This window comes from Clinocottus analis, unplaced genomic scaffold (assembly GCF_023055335.1).
Source record: "Clinocottus analis isolate CAN_PGR_092001 unplaced genomic scaffold, fCliAna1.0.p SCAF_18, whole genome shotgun sequence".
NCBI lineage: Eukaryota > Metazoa > Chordata > Actinopteri > Perciformes > Cottidae > Clinocottus > Clinocottus analis.
The window spans coordinates 6,131,626-6,148,365 of record NW_027175909.1 but is presented as its reverse complement, the minus strand read 5'-3'; the positions used below and the strand labels follow the sequence as shown (position 1 = coordinate 6,148,365).

Below are 16,740 nucleotides of genomic sequence, written 5' to 3'. Positions count from 1 at the left end.
TACAAATATAAAGCACCTGCCACAGGACAATGAGAGAGCAAGGTCCATCTGGGGACGAGAGGTTTCATTTAATGGAGGAGTATTATTCCTTATGAAACAGAGTTTATCGTCACGTGACTCTAAACTTCCCCACGGAAACCTTTAGAAACACAATTCTACTGAACCTGACCGCTGTGATGTAACTTTAGATGAGTCACTGAGTCGTATCATTGACCTTTTATACTTAATCCAAATGTACAGGAAGTAATCCGTGTTCTCCAGATGTGAGTATCAACACAAACAGACTGTAACTTCATGTAAAAACTAGTTTATCAAAGTAAAAAGCAGCTTTAACACAAAAATAAAGGATGTTCACTCTGTAAGTATACAGAATAAACCCATTGGAAGGCTTCCTTCATTGTAGATTTAGGTTTCAGGTGTATTCAATGGACTCCTTGAGGAAGATGACGCAGCTGTTTCCATGTGGAACCGGCCTCATGGAGCTGTGACACCACCGCTGTCCATCAAGCGCTGTCTGTCCTCTCTCGTCTTCTCTCGGCCTCGTCCTGCCTGTCATGGGTGCGTCACTCTGTCCCTTCAGCTGTGTTGTTCCCTTGTGTCATTCCCTTTCTTCACTGAAGTGTAAAGCGTGATCTCAACGGATGATGAGTCAGCAACAATACATCAATCTGGAAATGTTTCAGGAAGTGAGTTCCCCGCAGCTTCCTTTAGTTTCACCAAGTGGACGCACAGGCCGGCTCCAAGGAATGCAGAAAGGTGCAGGACGCACCAAAAACGCTGACCTGTGTGCTAAATCCACGGGGGCCAAACTAACTCTACATCTTTGCTCCTCAGACAAGTGCATGGTTCATGTGGTGCAGTATGTCCACAAGAGCTGGAGAATAATAGACACAAGACCCGATGGGGCCTCCGCCAGAGGACACGGTGTGGCGTTCTCCCTCTGCTCCGGCTCCACCAACACCTCGACCATTAGCCGAGAGTGAAAGTGCCCTTTGAAAGGAATTACAGGATACTCTCTGCAGCCCGCGATGAGGTGGTACGAGCTCATAATGGATCCCTCAGGGAGTCGAGGCTGTCTCCGCTCAGAAGACGCTTCCTCAGGTTGGTGAATACCAGCTAAGATGCAATCTGGCTGAGGCGGAGCAAGAAGAGGAAAACATTAGTCGTGTCAGTCTGGATGACCTGGTTGAACTCATCAAAGCTCAGATTAACAGGTCAAATACATATTTGTATTAAAACTAGCTTGTAGGCCACGCCATTAGATCAACTATCAACAACTAGGGACCGAATACAAACACTGTCACACATGTTATGAAAGTTCATCGGACAACCAGCGGTGGAAAGTAAACTCAAGTATAAACTGATAATCTGAAGTTTGAAATGTACTAATTTCAGTAAATGTCCTATGGAACAAACATTTTAGATTTTATTTTCATGTTTTTCTTTGACAATCATTTCTACTCGTATATTGTATTACATTGCTCCATTTGTTTCTTGTTTAGTTGCATCAAAAGATGTGTGAATAATAAACTACAACAATCATGACTATGAATCTATTCATCATTAGATAAAGACAAGTTCAGATATATTGGCACAGAACTGGCTAAATGTTTTTTTACTAATAGTATCTGAAACTTGTGTGGGCAGCAGGGGCCTATACATATTTACATATAGTATATTTTCATATTTGTATACATATATTTATGTATAGTATTTACACACATATGTACGTGATATGAAGTATTGATTCATTTAAATAGATATTAGTACATAAAACAATCAAATTTGCTTCACCTTAACCAACTAACTGCTTGTGAGTGGCAATGTTACAATGATATAAAATAAAAACCCTGAGTACTTTTACTTTTACAATACTTTTACTTGTAATGCAGTATTTGGCTTACGGGTACATCATCTGATAATGTAAATACGGAGGATTTATTCTTCCCACGTCTACACATCTTTTCAGATTCCAGACGTCTGACAGAAATGTCTGTCAGCGAGCTGTCAGTCATCGTCAGCAGACAGAGCTCACAGCAGGAGAGACGCCGTGACGCCGTAAGACAGCTGAGAATGAGATCTCAACTCAGATTGGTATGTTCCACCATGGTCGCAAAACAATGCCCTCAAGGTTACAGAGCGTCGCTCTGACCACGAGGTGTGGAGCTGTGAGAGTTAAAGTGCAGGACGGGGAGGCGGCGGTCACGCTGTCTCCAGCATGCACGACCCCATTATCGCCTTATGGAGCGACTCACTTTCCTTCAAGCTAAACACCTTCACTTGCTCAAGAAATACAATCAAGAGCCGCTCAGCACTTTGTTTATCCACATCACAACTGTTTGCTATAATTCAGAAGCCAGTTTATAATATCTTTTTCATTTTCAATGAATACATTCATATACCTACGACATGAGCGAGTCGAAATGAAAGTCAAGCACCATCTTGGTGACTGCTACTGTGCCAGAATGACGTATCTCAACAACTATTGGATGCACTGCTATGAACTTCTGGACGCAGGTCTATGAGGTTAACATGAGTAGTTTTCAGTTAATTTGTATATTACATTGTAACAACATGCACCTGATTTTTTCCGTCTTCATCTTCATCACAATGCTCATTTGAATACTTCTGTTCATGACCAGAAAGCTGCAAAACTGTCTGCTTTCCCATTAACCTCAGCTGTACTTTGTGTTGCGCTACTTAGCAAACGTTAGCATGTTTACCCACGCCATCTTACCTGTTCTGTGTGTGTGACCTTCTTCCCCAGCAACTTTACTGGTCTCTCCATCCACCTCTCTCTTTTTCCATCTGTTTGGGGAACCCGTGTAGACACAGAGGAGCAGGTAAGGCCTCTTCCAGAGACAACCATCGCAGTCCAGCCCGGCGCTCTTCCTTCCAATCACCCAATCAACATGCAGCACACTTCAGATTGTCAAAAAAAAACGAATCCAAGGTGTGTTTTCTGCGTCCTTTTGGCCAAAGGTTTGCTCACATGTGGCAGACAGACATATCTGGCCACCGGCACAAAGAATGAGTGCAGATGAAGACGCTGTAAGAGAGCAACTCTTCTTACAGCAGCTGAGAATGGGACCGCAGACAGGAAGAGCTATGTGAAGGCTCATTAGACGACCTCAGGGTCAGGGCCTGCCGTGTGGGGCCCGCGAGTGTTGAAAGGATCTTGTTATCCAATGCAGAGGGGTCTTGGAGGAGTACATGTCATCTCCAATGTCTGAGACACATTTTCCCCTTGTAGACAGCTTTACACGTCACATGGAGCAGAAATAGCTGGATTGATGCTCCCGTTGATTGTAGCCACTCGAGAATTCGACACACGTTACAAGTTAATCTTATACACCATGATGTATAAGTCCCTTTTATGCTCCATAATTGCTGGACACTAAATCAACTTAAAGATAATTTAATTTGTTTTATTTTAATTGAATTTAAATGCAGCTGAGACTCCAGACAGCTGACTTCAGAGCTGTTGGCAGGGATCAGTTTGTTTCTCTTTGTCCTCAGCTCATCAAACCTTTTTTCCTGAATTTAATTGCAAAGACACACACACATGCGCACACGCACACACACGGAAACACACACACACACACGGACACACATGGACACAATGGTGAAGTCATTGCTGAGAGGGACAAACAAAGCGCTTTCACTGGAGCTCAGCAGAAGGAATCTCAAAACTATTTCACAGGGTTATCTTTGTCCTCAAGGGTAAATAGAAGGAAACAATGCCAGGCCAAAAAGAAGGAGTGTGGAGTTACACTGTGAAGTAGCGGTTAGTGCCAATAACCAGGGTGGCGAGCTGCTTGTTGAACAGCAGCTGCGCTCGGGATTTTCGCACTAAACTTTCATCGTTACATCAACGGCACAAAAAAAGACATCAAATATAAGAAAATGCCATTTCTCTGATTCAGAGTTTGTATTTTTGCTAGCACACAGGAAGGGAAACCTCCTTTCTTTTGGTCAAACAGTTGTATAATACACAGATCGGCCCACGCTAAAAGAAAAGAAACTGATGTCCAAGTGTAGGATGTGGAGCAGTGCTGTTTTATAATAGCAGTTTCATATTTGGTATGCTCGGGGGTGTGTGAGCGTGAGACAGAACAGTAAGTGTGAGGGTGTGAGTCCACGTTATTATGTGTCACTGTACACTTGCGATCTGTCTCAGTGTGTTTCATGAGTTTCTGTGAGGCCGAGGATGAAATCCAGGAAACAATGTGCCATAAACACATTTTCCTGTGGTTTGTCTTTAAGACAATGAGTCGGAAACATTTTGAAGGACTTTTATCAGGCCGAGTACTTGGGAGTCTATAAATTCAAGAAAAACATTCAGCAGTTTAGTGTTGTACTCATGTCTGTATGATGAAGATGAAGACAGCAGCCAGCTTCTAGCTTCTGGTTCATTGTTAACAGTCCGATTAGCAACCTGAGATGAGAGACTGGAGTTTTTTACAAGTTGATTTTCAAACCAATAAATATCTAAATCGTTGACATACGTTTCATAGATCGCAATGCAATGCACTCGGCCTGTTTACCTGCAATCAATTAAAGCATGCACGAATGGGATTGGTCAATGCTCGTCGGACTACAACCAAAACTGTTACAGATTCAGCATTCACATGCAGAATCTTTGCTTCGGAGCAATGACCGAGCTGCGGTATTTGACACATCGGCGTAAGAAAGTGTTGGATCATGTCACCCTATAACATTGCCGGTGTCACTCGGACCAAATTCTTAATTACTCATGAAGAGACTATTATCCTCTAATCTAATAAACACGCACACACAAAAAACCACACCGCTATGACCCCCTGACATGTCCGTTAGCCAGCGGCCATCTGTCTCCTGTAAGCATCACCTTGAAAAGCAGACCGGGGCCCTGCTACATATAAGAAGGCTCATGACGCTTCATCAGAAGTGTTGACAGCAGAAGGACACGAGACAGCTGGGAATGACAGCCTCGGCATTGCCTTTGATGTGCTGAGCATCGGTACGCCGGGTGCAGACGACCGACTGTCAACCCACAAGGTCTGAAGTTGAAGGTGTGAAGTTGTTAAAGTCAAAAGGGCGCGCGGGCTTCTTGAAGAGGTCTTCAGGTCGTCCACTCAATAAACACATGCTTTATGAATCCATGTTAACGCGACACTTATTACAAGCATTAGCTTCTGTGTACATGAGGGGCGTGATAAGTGTTCTGCGTGACCCTTTTGTTTTCCTCTGTCGTACAGTCTCTGATAGCAAGCAGCTGTCATACCCTTTTATTTTAGATGGAGGAGGGACGCTGAGGTCCACAGGGAGGTAAAGACCAGGAGAAGGAATCCAAGTCAAACATTCACAAGTTTATCTTTGTCCTCCAGGATAATAGAAGACAAAAAACAGCTTTCTGTGTATAGATGAAGTGTTTATTATAGAAATGACAGACCAACACATTGTGCTGCTGTCTTTAGTTTAAACAAACAAAATGTTGATAGGGAAATGTTTAAAAGGTGCAAGGAAGCTCGCATTTGTGTGTAATTAATATTACCACAAAAAATAACAAACAGGGATGGATCCACGTTTCTCACAATTTGTACAATGTGTAAGAAACATAGTTTATTATAATAAAAATGACACCAATTTCAATACGTAGCTAAATTATCTTTATGTCTTCTATAATTAAAAAAAAAGTTTCAGTCCCTTGAAGGACACAATAAAAATAGATGCTGATTTAAGGCCAGCTCGTACATTTCAAATCTCGAGCCAATGAGTGCTATTGTCCACACCTTTATCTCCAAATACAGATCTTACTTTCTTTGATTAGCGTCCTTTGTTTCCTTGCTCTTCCCTCATAGGTGGGCACGGTGCCAAAGCTCTGCCTCCTGGATGAATATAAAGAGGGGTTCAGAAAGAGGATTAGGACGGGAACACAGCACCTGCAGGTACGTAGACACACATTTTACATTTACTATCATGTCACATATTGAAAACACATTGTGACCTTTTTTGTTGTTTCTATATAGAGACCAAACTTTTCAAAGGGGAGAGCAAAAGGAAACAGGTAAATAGCTCCACACAAAATAAAATCAATACATGAAAATGATTGACAGAAGAAGTGAAGCACCTCTGAATTATATGCAAATGTATTTCATAAAGCTGACTTTAAATAAACAAAACTTCTATTCTTGCTTATTATAATTCATAGGTAACTACAATTACTACCTTTTAAGTTCAGGATATAATGTGTTCAATGTTCTCTGTAAATGCTTTCAATCAGAAACATGCAATCAAAGTGATTTCAAACCATGTTCTCGGTTCACAGCTTTCACGATGTCCGGCGACGCCCAAATGGCAGAATTCGGGGCGGCCGCTTCCTTTCTGAGAAAGTCCGATAAGGAGCGCCTGGAGGCCCAGACCCGACCCTTCGACATCAAGAGGCAGTGTTTCGTGCCCGACCCTGAGGTGGAGTACGTTAAAGCCACAGTCACCTCCAGAGACGGCAACAAAGTCACCGTCGACACTGAGTTTGGAAAGGTAATGATGTCAGACACAAACACTGTGTACAATGTGACCTTTAAAGGCGTTTACATGAATTCTAATTGAGATATTCTCCATGGATGGTAAATGTTTTCAGACTACAACCCACAAGGAGGAAGATATCCACCCTCAGAACCCGCCAAAGTTCGATAAAATTGAAGACATGGCGATGTTCACCTTCCTCCATGAACCTGCTGTGTTGTTTAACCTCAAAGAGCGTTATGCTGCATGGATGATCTACGTATGTGAAGAACGCAGATGTACGTTTTATTTTTCCGCCGCGTGAACTCTAAGTCCAAATCAATAGTCTGGTTGTGTGTGTTTGTCCACAGACGTACTCAGGCCTGTTCTGCGTGACGGTCAACCCCTACAAGATGCTGCCAGTGTACGATCAGGCGGTGGTCAACGCCTACAGAGGAAAGAAGAGGAGTGAAGCTCCTCCTCACATCTACTCCATCTCTGACAATGCCTACCAATACATGTTGACAGGTAAACTCTTTTCATGTCATGTCATCTCTGATGCAGTGCTTTACAATGTCCACCATCCAACCATTCAAGGGTAACTGAACATTGTCTTCAATCTTGCAGACAGAGAAAACCAGTCGGTTCTGATCACGTACGTCGTTCATAAGAGTCTCATGTGATTCCAATTTTAAGAGCAGCGTTTGTTTGGTCTCTTTGACATGTACAGTGTGTTCATGTTTTCATCTGCAGAGGAGAATCTGGTGCAGGAAAGACTGTGAACACTAAAAGAGTCATCCAGTACTTTGCCAGCATTGCAGCTGTTTCTGGCAAGAAGGATGCTGCTCAGGAGAAAAAGGTTGGTTTCATTATACATATTCAGACTCTTTTTTATTTTTACGATCACATGATAATAAACTTTGTGGCCTAAATTTTGCATCTAATAAATTTGCAGGGTACCCTGGAGGATCAAATCATCCAGGCCAACCCCGCTCTGGAGGCCTTTGGAAATGCCAAGACCATCAGAAATGACAATTCCTCCAGATTTGTGAGTTTCCTTATTACTCATTTTATTAAATAGAAGCTGCCATTGTGCCCATCAGCTCCCCAAACCCAGACTTTATCCCAGGCTACTGTAGATGCTTCAATTTGTTTTTGGAGGAAAAAAAAATGTATTTTGGGGCATTAAAACAAAATCTTTATCCTTAAGTTACAGCTACAGTTTGTAATGGTCCAATCAAATTGTCTTTTCTTTTTCCTTCTCACAGGGTAAATTCATTCGAATCCACTTTGGTGTCAGTGGAAAGTTGGCTTCTGCTGACATTGAGACATGTAAGGAGAGTGTGTGACATCTCTATTGTGCAATACAATACCCTGGGAGGTTGTGCACTATAACAGATGCTATCGTCTTCATATTTGTCAGATCTGCTAGAGAAATCCCGTGTGACTTACCAGCTCAAGGCTGAAAGAGATTATCACATCTTCTACCAGATTCTGTCTCAAAAGAAACCAGAACTGCTGGGTGAGCAAAGACGAACCACAGAATATATTAGCACCTAAAGAAGAGCCACATGCACACACAGACTGAAACTTTTCTTTGACAGATATGCTGCTCATCACCAACAACCCCTATGACTACAACTTCATCTCCCAAGGAGAGACAACTGTAGCCTCTATTGATGATGCAGAAGAGCTGATGGCTACCGATGTAAGAAACAGAGCACATGTCAAAGACTCCATACATGACGTTTCACAACTGACTTAAATCAAATTTGTGTCGTTTTAGGCAGCTTTTGATGTCCTGGGCTTCACCCAGGAGGAGAAGAATGGCATCTACAAGATGACTGGTGCCGTCATGCATTATGGAAACATGAAGTTCAAACAGAAGCAGAGGGAAGAGCAAGCAGAGTCTGACGGCACAGAGGGTAAAAGATCCTCAGGACCATATGGAACAGCTTACTTTTATTCTCTTAAAAGAGTATAACTACCACCAATTCACGACACAAAGCAATGTAGTTTATGCTTCTCCTAATCAACTCCATTACAGATACAGACAAAGTCGCATATCTTATGGGTTTGAACTCTGCTGACCTCATCAAGGGCCTCTGTCACCCAAGAGTGAAAGTGGGCAACGAATGGGTCACCAAAGGTCAAAATGTGCAGCAAGTAAGTTGAAAAATGCTGGCATTGCCCTCAAATGCATTTGCAATCTGAAGAATAATGTTTAAATTTCATTGTATTTGATGCAATGATCTAGGTGAACTACTCCATCGGTGCACTGGCCAAGTCAGTGTATGAGAAAATGTTCTTGTGGATGGTGGTGCGAATCAACCAGTCTCTGGACACCAAGCAACCTCGCCAGCACTTTATTGGTGTGCTGGACATTGCTGGTTTCGAGATCTTTGATGTGAGTATAAGGGTTTATTGAGACTTGAGTATACAATACACTTTTACTTACTTCTGTCTTTGAATGCACCTCCTAGTTCAACACATTTGAGCAGCTGTGCATTAACTATACCAACGAGAAGCTGCAGCAGTTCTTCAACCACCACATGTTTGTGCTGGAACAAGAAGAGTACAAGAAAGAGGGCATTGTGTGGGAATTCATTGACTTTGGTATGGACTTGGCGGCCTGCATTGAACTCATTGAGAAGGTTGGTGTAAAGTTAAATTGTATTTCAGAATTCATGTAACAAGCAAAAGCTAACATTTATTTAATGATGAATTCCTTTCTTCAGCCCATGGGCATCATGTCCATCCTTGAAGAGGAGTGCATGTTCCCCAAAGCCAGTGATGCAACATTTAAAGCCAAACTGTATGACAACCATCTGGGTAAAAGTCCCAACTTCCAGAAGCCCAGAGTCATTAAGGGGAGACCAGAGGCTCATTTCTCCCTGGTTCACTATGCTGGGACTGTGGATTACAACATCGGTAACTGGCTGGTGAAGAACAAGGATCCACTGAACGAGACCGTGGTTGGACTGTTTCAGAAGTCCAGCCTGAAGCTACTGGCTGTCCTGTTTGCTGGGTATGCTGGTGCAGATTCAGGTAAGGGGTCTTTGACCACACCGATTATTCATCCTTGAATTATTCAGATTCTCAACAAAGAAAAAAAAAAGACAATTACACCTGAATATCTACAACTTCTATACAACCCAAGATTCAGGAAGCAAGGGAAAGGGAACAAAGAAGAAAGGATCTTCCTTCCAGACTGTATCTGCACTGCATAGGGTAAAATATGGCTACGGTTTGGTAAACACCCCAAATATTTCATGGGACCTGTTCATATTCATTGTCTTCATTTACAGGAGAACTTGAACAAACTGATGACCAATCTCAGGTCAACTCACCCCCACTTTGTACGCTGCCTCATTCCCAACGAGAGCAAGACTCCCGGGGCGATGGAGAATCCTCTCGTCATGCACCAGCTGCGCTGTAACGGTGTGCTGGAGGGCATTAGGATCTGCAGGAAGGGATTCCCCAATAGGATCCAGTATGGAGACTTAAAACAAAGGCAAGAAAAGCAATGTTTATTCATTGCGCTTTCATAAATCTTGCAATGCACTTGGACACAACATCAGTGATGCAACCAAGTGTCATCGGGCCCTTTGGGTCTCAGGCCCTAGGTTGTGTATTATCTGTGGCCCATGGGTCTTGATCCAAAGGCATTGTTGTTGTAATTTATTTGTAAATTCTTTTAATTATTTGAATGATGTTATGGTTGTATCATTTCAGATATCGCATCCTAAACCCTAACGCTATCCCCGAGGGACAGTTCATTGACAATAAGAAAGGAGCAGAGAAACTTTTGGGATCCTTGGACATTGATCATGAGCAGTACAAACTGGGACACACAAAGGTTGGTCCTGTGGAGGATTCAATGTTGGATTAAATGTGCCGGGAAGAAAAAGGAGTTTGAAAAATATTCTTTTTAATTTCAGGTGTTCTTCAAAGCTGGTCTGCTTGGTCTTCTTGAGGAGATGAGAGACGATCGACTCTCTCTCATCATCACAGGACTTCAAGCGAGATCCAGAGGGCTACTCGCCAGAATTGAGTTCCAGAAGATTGTTGAGCGCAGGTCAGTGCTTTACTTTACTGTAGAAAACAAACTAAAACACAGGACAGGGTACAGAAAAATAGATTCTAGCTAAATGATGTCGACTACAGGGATTCCTTACTGGTGATCCAGTGGAACGTGCGGGCCTTCATGGGTGTCAAGAACTGGCCCTGGATGAAGATGTACTTCAAGATCAAACCTCTGCTGAAATCAGCTGAGTCTGAGAAGGAGATGGCAAACATGAAGGAGGAGTTTTTGAAGCTCAAAGATGCTTATGCAAAGTCTGAGGCTCGCAAGAAAGAGTTGGAGGAAAAAACGGTCACCCTTCTCCAAGAGAAGAACGACCTGCAGCTCCACATTCAGGCTGTAAGATGAGTCATTCAGTCTCCCAACATCGTACAACGATGTCCTCACAGAAGTGTGACGAATAACACGTGTTAAATCTACTGTTTGCAGGAACTAGACAATCTCTCAGATGCTGAGGAGCGCTGCGAGGGTCTCATCAAGAGTAAGATCCAGCTTGAGGCCAAAAGCAAAGAGCTCGCAGAGAGGCTGGAAGATGAAGAGGAGATGAATTCAGAGCTGACTGCCAAGAAGAGAAAGCTGGAGGACGAGTGTTCAGAACTCAAGAAGGACATCGATGATCTGGAGCTGACTCTGGCTAAAGTGGAAAAGGAAAAGCATGCCACAGAGAACAAGGTAATGACAGCAGACGGTGTAGATTTTGAACCCAAAAGCACAACTCGGACGGAGGTTTCCAAAGGTTGTGCATTTGAATACACTGCTGGACATTTGTAAGCTTTTAAACGACAGTTTTACTTTTTTCCTAAAGAATTGAGACAGAAACCAGAGAAAATATTGAATGTACATTTGGTGGCCAAAAACATGGCTCTAACTGAATGTCAATGTTGCTTCTTGTCTGTTTGATGGGAAACAGGCAAGTGTATGCTAAAAAGTTAGCCATTGACTTCAAAGTTGTCTCAAAAAAACTAAAATGTCACGACCGCTTATGTATTAATGAAGACTGTTTCTATTTCCTGACTTAACACCAACTGTGATTTGATTGCGAAGGTTAAAAACATGACTGAAGAGATGGCAGCTTTGGATGAAATCATTGCTAAGTTGACCAAAGAGAAGAAAGCTCTTCAGGAGGCTCATCAGCAAACACTGGACGACCTGCAGAGTGAGGAGGACAAAGTCAACGCTCTGACCAAGGCCAAAGTCAAGCTGGAGCAGCAAGTCGATGATGTGAGAACAGCGGTATTTGCAACTAAATCTCAAGTTCTTGAGCCACAATTTACAGAGTAATGTTTGGCTTGTCTGTTAGCTTGAAGGATCATTGGAGCAAGAGAAGAAAGTGAGGATGGATCTGGAAAGAGCCAAGAGAAAGTTGGAAGGGGACTTAAAGTTAACCCAAGAAAATTTGATGGATTTGGAGAATGACAAGCAGCAGCTGGAGGAAAAACTCAAAAAGTAAAGCTAATCTTTCACAGTCAGAATCACCCATTGTGAGAAAACAGATGATTACTCAGGTGAACAATGTTGTCTTTTAATTTAGGAAAGACTTTGAAATCAGCCAGCAGCTAAGTAAGATTGAGGATGAACAAGCCATGGGTATCCAACTCCAGAAGAAACAAAAAGAGTTGCAGGTAAAACATAAAAAAACAGGTCTTACTTGTTACATTATCTTCTACTTAAATATCTTCTTCCTACTTAAACTTCATAATCATGGGTTGAATTTCATGAAGGCTCGCATTGAAGAGCTGGAGGAAGAACTGGAGGCCGAGCGAGCTGCCCGGGCCAAGGTGGAGAAACAGAGGGCCGACTTGGCCAGAGAGCTGGAGGATATCATCGAGAGGCTGGAGGAGGCCGGAGGAGCCACGTCGGCCCAGATCGAGATGAACAAGAAGAGGGAGGCAGAGTTTCAGAAGATGCGCAGAGACCTCGAGGAGGCCACTCTCCAGCACGAAGCCACCGCTGCTACACTGAGAAAGAAAAGTGCAGACAGCGTGGCCGACCTGGGAGAGCAGATTGACAACCTGCAGAGAGTGAAGCAGAAGCTGGAGAAAGAGAAGAGCGAGCTCAGACTGGAGCTGGATGATGTCGTGTCCAACATGGAGCACATTGTCAAAGTTAAAGTAAGACACTGAACACATTAGTTCACATTTTGTGAAATATGATGTATTTGCATTCTTATATTGAGTAAGATGAGAATAAATTATCATCGGGCAGAGCCAGGCCAGCGGTTTCCCCCTGTTTGCAATATTTGTGCTGAGATAAGCAAACTGGCTGCAGGAAGTAGCTCCATATTTGCCATTCAAATGACAGAAGAGAGTGTAAGATCAATAATAACTTGTGTTTGGAATATAGTTCTATATATTATCATCTAACTCTCAGTAGGCTAATTAGCTAATTTCACAAAATGTTAAATGTCTTTAATACATAATATACAGAAAAGTATTTTAAAAGCTTTTATACATTATATGATTTACATGTTAATATGCATATTTTCATTTAGACCAACATGGAGAAAATGTGTCGCACTCTGGAGGATCAAGTGAGCGAATACAAGACAAAGTCAGAAGAAGGCCAGCGCACCATCAATGACTTGACGATGCAAAAAGCAAAGCTTCAAACTGAAAACGGTAACCAGTTTGACACTTACATTCATTTTTACTTTTGCCGAACAACAAACCGCAGACTATTAGTGCACGCGGACCTCGGTGTTACATTATGTTCAAGCTGCAGCTTGATGAGGGGCTCACACACCTTTATCTTACAGGTGAGTTTGCCAGACAGCTGGAGGAGAAGAGCTGCTTGATCTCTCAGCTGACCAGAGGGAAGCAGTCCTTCACTCAGCAGGTCGAGGACCTCAAGAGACAACTAGAGGAGGAAGTCAAGGTACAGTCGTTCATTATTAGGAACTCATGCTTTTAAAACACAGAGCACGATGTCTACTGGCAACACTACCCTACCGTGTGCTTCTTTATCGAAGGCCAAGAATGCACTCGCTCACGCAGTGCAGTCTGCTCGCCATGACTGCGATTTGTTGAGGGAGCAATTTGAGGAGGAGCAGGAGGCCAAAACTGAGCTCCAGCGCGGCATGTCCAAGGCAAACTCTGAGGTGGCTCAGTGGAGAACCAAGTATGAAACTGATGCCATCCAGAGAACGGAGGAGCTGGAAGAGGCAAAGTAAGTATTCAGTAAACCCACCTGGACACAGTTCAGACATTTTAACAAGCTATTTACATTTTGTCTGAGAGGTAATAATGACTTTCATTTTTGCAATTAGGAAAAAGCTCGCTCAACGCTTACAGGACGCAGAAGAAGCTGTTGAAGCTGCTAATGCGAAAGGTTCCTCTCTGGAGAAAACCAAGCACAGGCTTCAGGGTGAGATTGAAGATCTCATGGTGGATGTGGAGAGATCTAATGCTGCCGCTGCAGCTCTGGACAAGAAGCAAAGAAACTTTGACAAGGTAATGACATAGAATGACAGGGACTCATTGCAGATAAGTGCACTTAAAGTTCAGTGCAGTTCTGAATGAATGCATTAAGTGTGTGGTTATTTTAATAAGATGCCATGATTTAATATACAATTCACTTAGGTCCTGGCTGAGTGGAAGCAGAAGTATGAAGAGTCCCAGACTGAGCTTGAAGTTGCCCAGAAAGAAGCTCGTTCCCTCAGCACTGAGATCTTCAAACTGAAAAACTCTTACGAAGAATCTCTGGATCACCTGGAGACCATGAAACGAGAGAACAAGAATCTCCAAGGTACGAAATCATACAACATGATGTTCCTTTAATAAACATTTAAAGGTTGGGGCGATGGTAAAATAAATGAACATGCACAAAACAGAGGAAATTTCTGACCTGACTGAGCAACTCGGTGAGGGAGGAAAGAGCATCCACGAGCTGGAGAAGATCCGCAAGCAGCTGGAGCAGGAGAAGGCTGACATACAATCTGCTCTAGAGGAAGTCGAGGTGAGCAGTGTTAAATGGTGTGGAAAAATGTACGTGCCATTTCTCTATTGATCCATTTGCTGGGCTAACCTCTCTGATGCGTCTAACAGGGCACCCTCGAGCACGAGGAGAGTAAGATCCTCCGAGCTCAGCTCGAGTTCAACCAGGTGAAGGCCGAAATGGAGCGGAAGCTGGCTGAGAAGGACGAGGAGATGGAGCAGGCCAAGCGCAACCACCAGAGGGTGACGGACACCCTGCAGAGCTCTCTGGAGGCTGAGACTCGCAGCAGAAACGAGGCTCTCAGGGTGAAAAAGAAGATGGAGGGAGACCTCAATGAGATGGAGATCCAGTTGAGCTTGGCCAACAGGCAGGCGTCAGAGGCTCAGAAGCAACTCAAAGGAGTCCACGCTCACCTGAAGGTACTGTCGAGGCCATACATGTTTTCTTTCTTCTTGTAATTATCGAAATAACAGATTTCAAGTCATGCACACATCTTCGTGAATAGGACGTGCAGCTGCAGCTGGATGATGCTCTCCGCGCCAACGACGATCTGAAGGAGAACATCGCCATGGTGGAGAGACGTAACACCCTGATGCAGGCGGAGCTGGATGAGCTGAGGTCTGTGGTGGAGCAGACGGAGAGAGCTCGTAAGCTGGCTGAGCAGGAGCTGCTGGATGTCACTGAGAGGGTTCAGCTGCTCCACTCGCAGGTATGTTGAACCATCATGTCATGGTACTCCAGCATATATTGGTCGCACACTACTTTTAGTTCATTTGATCTTTTATTTACCTCAAGGTAATCAGTGTGAACCTTTGACTCTGTGCAGAACACCAGCTTGCTGAACCAGAAGAAGAAGCTTGAGGCCGACTCAGCTCAGCTTCAGAATGAGGCGGAGGAGGCGGTGCAGGAGTGCAGAAATGCAGAGGAGAAGGCGAAGAAGGCCATTACTGATGCTGCCATGATGGCAGAGGAGCTGAAGAAGGAACAGGACACCAGCGCTCACCTGGAGCGCATGAAGAAGAACATGGAACAAACCATCAAAGACCTGCAGCACCGTCTGGATGAAGCGGAGCAAATAGCCATGAAAGGTGGCAAGAAGCAGATCCAGAAGCTGGAGGCCAGGGTGAGTATTTCTGACTTCCACCTCCCAGTACCAGCGTACAACAGAATACAACTCCATTTATAACTGCTCTTTTATAGGTGAGAGAGTTGGAAAATGAGGTGGACATGGAGCAAAAGAGAAGCAGCGACGCAGTGAAAGGTCTCCGTAAGTACGAGAGGCGCATCAAAGAGCTCACCTACCAGGTACGCACTGCAGACACGACACCGTAATACGCATTAAGCTAAAGATGAAAGGTTATGCTTTACAAGCAATATGTCTTATGTACTAATTCACCAGACGGAGGAAGATAAAAAGAATCTGAGCCGTCTGCAGAGCCTGGTGGATAAGCTGCAGCTGAAAGTTAAATCCTACAAGCGATCTGCAGAGGAGGCTGTAAGCGGAAATACTACTCCTTCATTTCATGATATGCGGTTTCATAAAAAACAGCTCGATCACAATTTTCCATTCTTTTTTAGGAGGAACAGTCCAATACAAATCTGGGCAAGTTGCGCAAGATACAGCACGAGCTGGATGAAGCGCAGGAGAGGGCTGACATTGCAGAGTCTCAGGTCAACAAGCTCAGAGCAAAGAGCCGGGACATTGGCAGCAAGGTCAGCAAACTTTAGGAATAGTGTGACTTTTAAATAGTAACTATGTTGGAATCATGCAAAGCAGAGTGAGAAACTTTCTCGCTTTGGCAGGAATTTAACAAACAATTCTGATTATCTGCCATTTTTTCTTCGTACAGAAAGCACATGACGAAGAGTGAAGCCGTCGACAGCTTCTTCGAGGATGAACAGCAGTGTGATTGTAGTATTTTAGTTCCTTTATTCTCCATGCAACATGAGTGAAATAAAGAATAAATGAATGCATCACTTTGTTTATGTCCCCTGTATTTTATCCAATGCATTAAAGAAATAAAATGAATCACTACACAAATAAAAGTTAAGTAGAGACCTGTGAGTTAGCATCTCTTTCATTAAAAACTCATGCAGCACTTCCTGAGAACTGTGTTCAAAAGGTTGCTTTACATGTTTCAACATGAACAGAGCTGACGAGCCTTTCAGCTCTGTTCAGCTGCCCACAGCGTTCATCCTACAATAATGCTATTGCGAGGATGGTAGGTCACATGACC

At 43.5% G+C, this 16,740-nt stretch overlaps 1 protein-coding gene across 1 annotated transcript; it reads left to right on the top strand.

The window, feature by feature from the left end:
• The first annotated feature begins 6,318 nt into the window (after positions 1-6,318).
• Positions 6,319-16,532, top strand: LOC137788554 (myosin-6-like). The gene is made up of 37 exons (XM_068581409.1): positions 6,319-6,522; positions 6,623-6,766; positions 6,858-7,014; positions 7,114-7,141; positions 7,240-7,345; positions 7,442-7,534; positions 7,755-7,818; positions 7,910-8,008; positions 8,091-8,194; positions 8,273-8,411; positions 8,534-8,652; positions 8,744-8,893; positions 8,970-9,140; positions 9,225-9,534; positions 9,641-9,717; positions 9,795-9,979; positions 10,222-10,345; positions 10,428-10,564; positions 10,654-10,909; positions 11,000-11,242; positions 11,615-11,791; positions 11,871-12,016; positions 12,102-12,192; positions 12,292-12,681; positions 13,062-13,188; positions 13,326-13,444; positions 13,539-13,735; positions 13,836-14,019; positions 14,149-14,314; positions 14,400-14,524; positions 14,614-14,922; positions 15,009-15,212; positions 15,330-15,626; positions 15,704-15,808; positions 15,903-15,998; positions 16,082-16,216; positions 16,354-16,532. Exons 1-37 carry the CDS (start codon positions 6,319-6,321, stop codon positions 16,372-16,374), a joined length of 5,799 nt encoding a protein of 1,932 aa, XP_068437510.1. The 3' UTR covers positions 16,375-16,532.
• Positions 16,533-16,740: the final 208 nt, after the last annotated feature.

Coding starts and splice junctions, on each gene's coding strand:
- LOC137788554 (XM_068581409.1), top strand. CDS start 6,319: ATGTCCGGCGACGCCCAAATGGCAGAATTCGGGGCGGCCGCTTCCTTT. Junction 12,682..13,061: donor AGCACATTGTCAAAGTTAAA/GTAAGACACTGA, acceptor ATTTTCATTTAG/ACCAACATGGAGAAAATGTG. Junction 15,809..15,902: donor TCAAAGAGCTCACCTACCAG/GTACGCACTGCA, acceptor CTAATTCACCAG/ACGGAGGAAGATAAAAAGAA.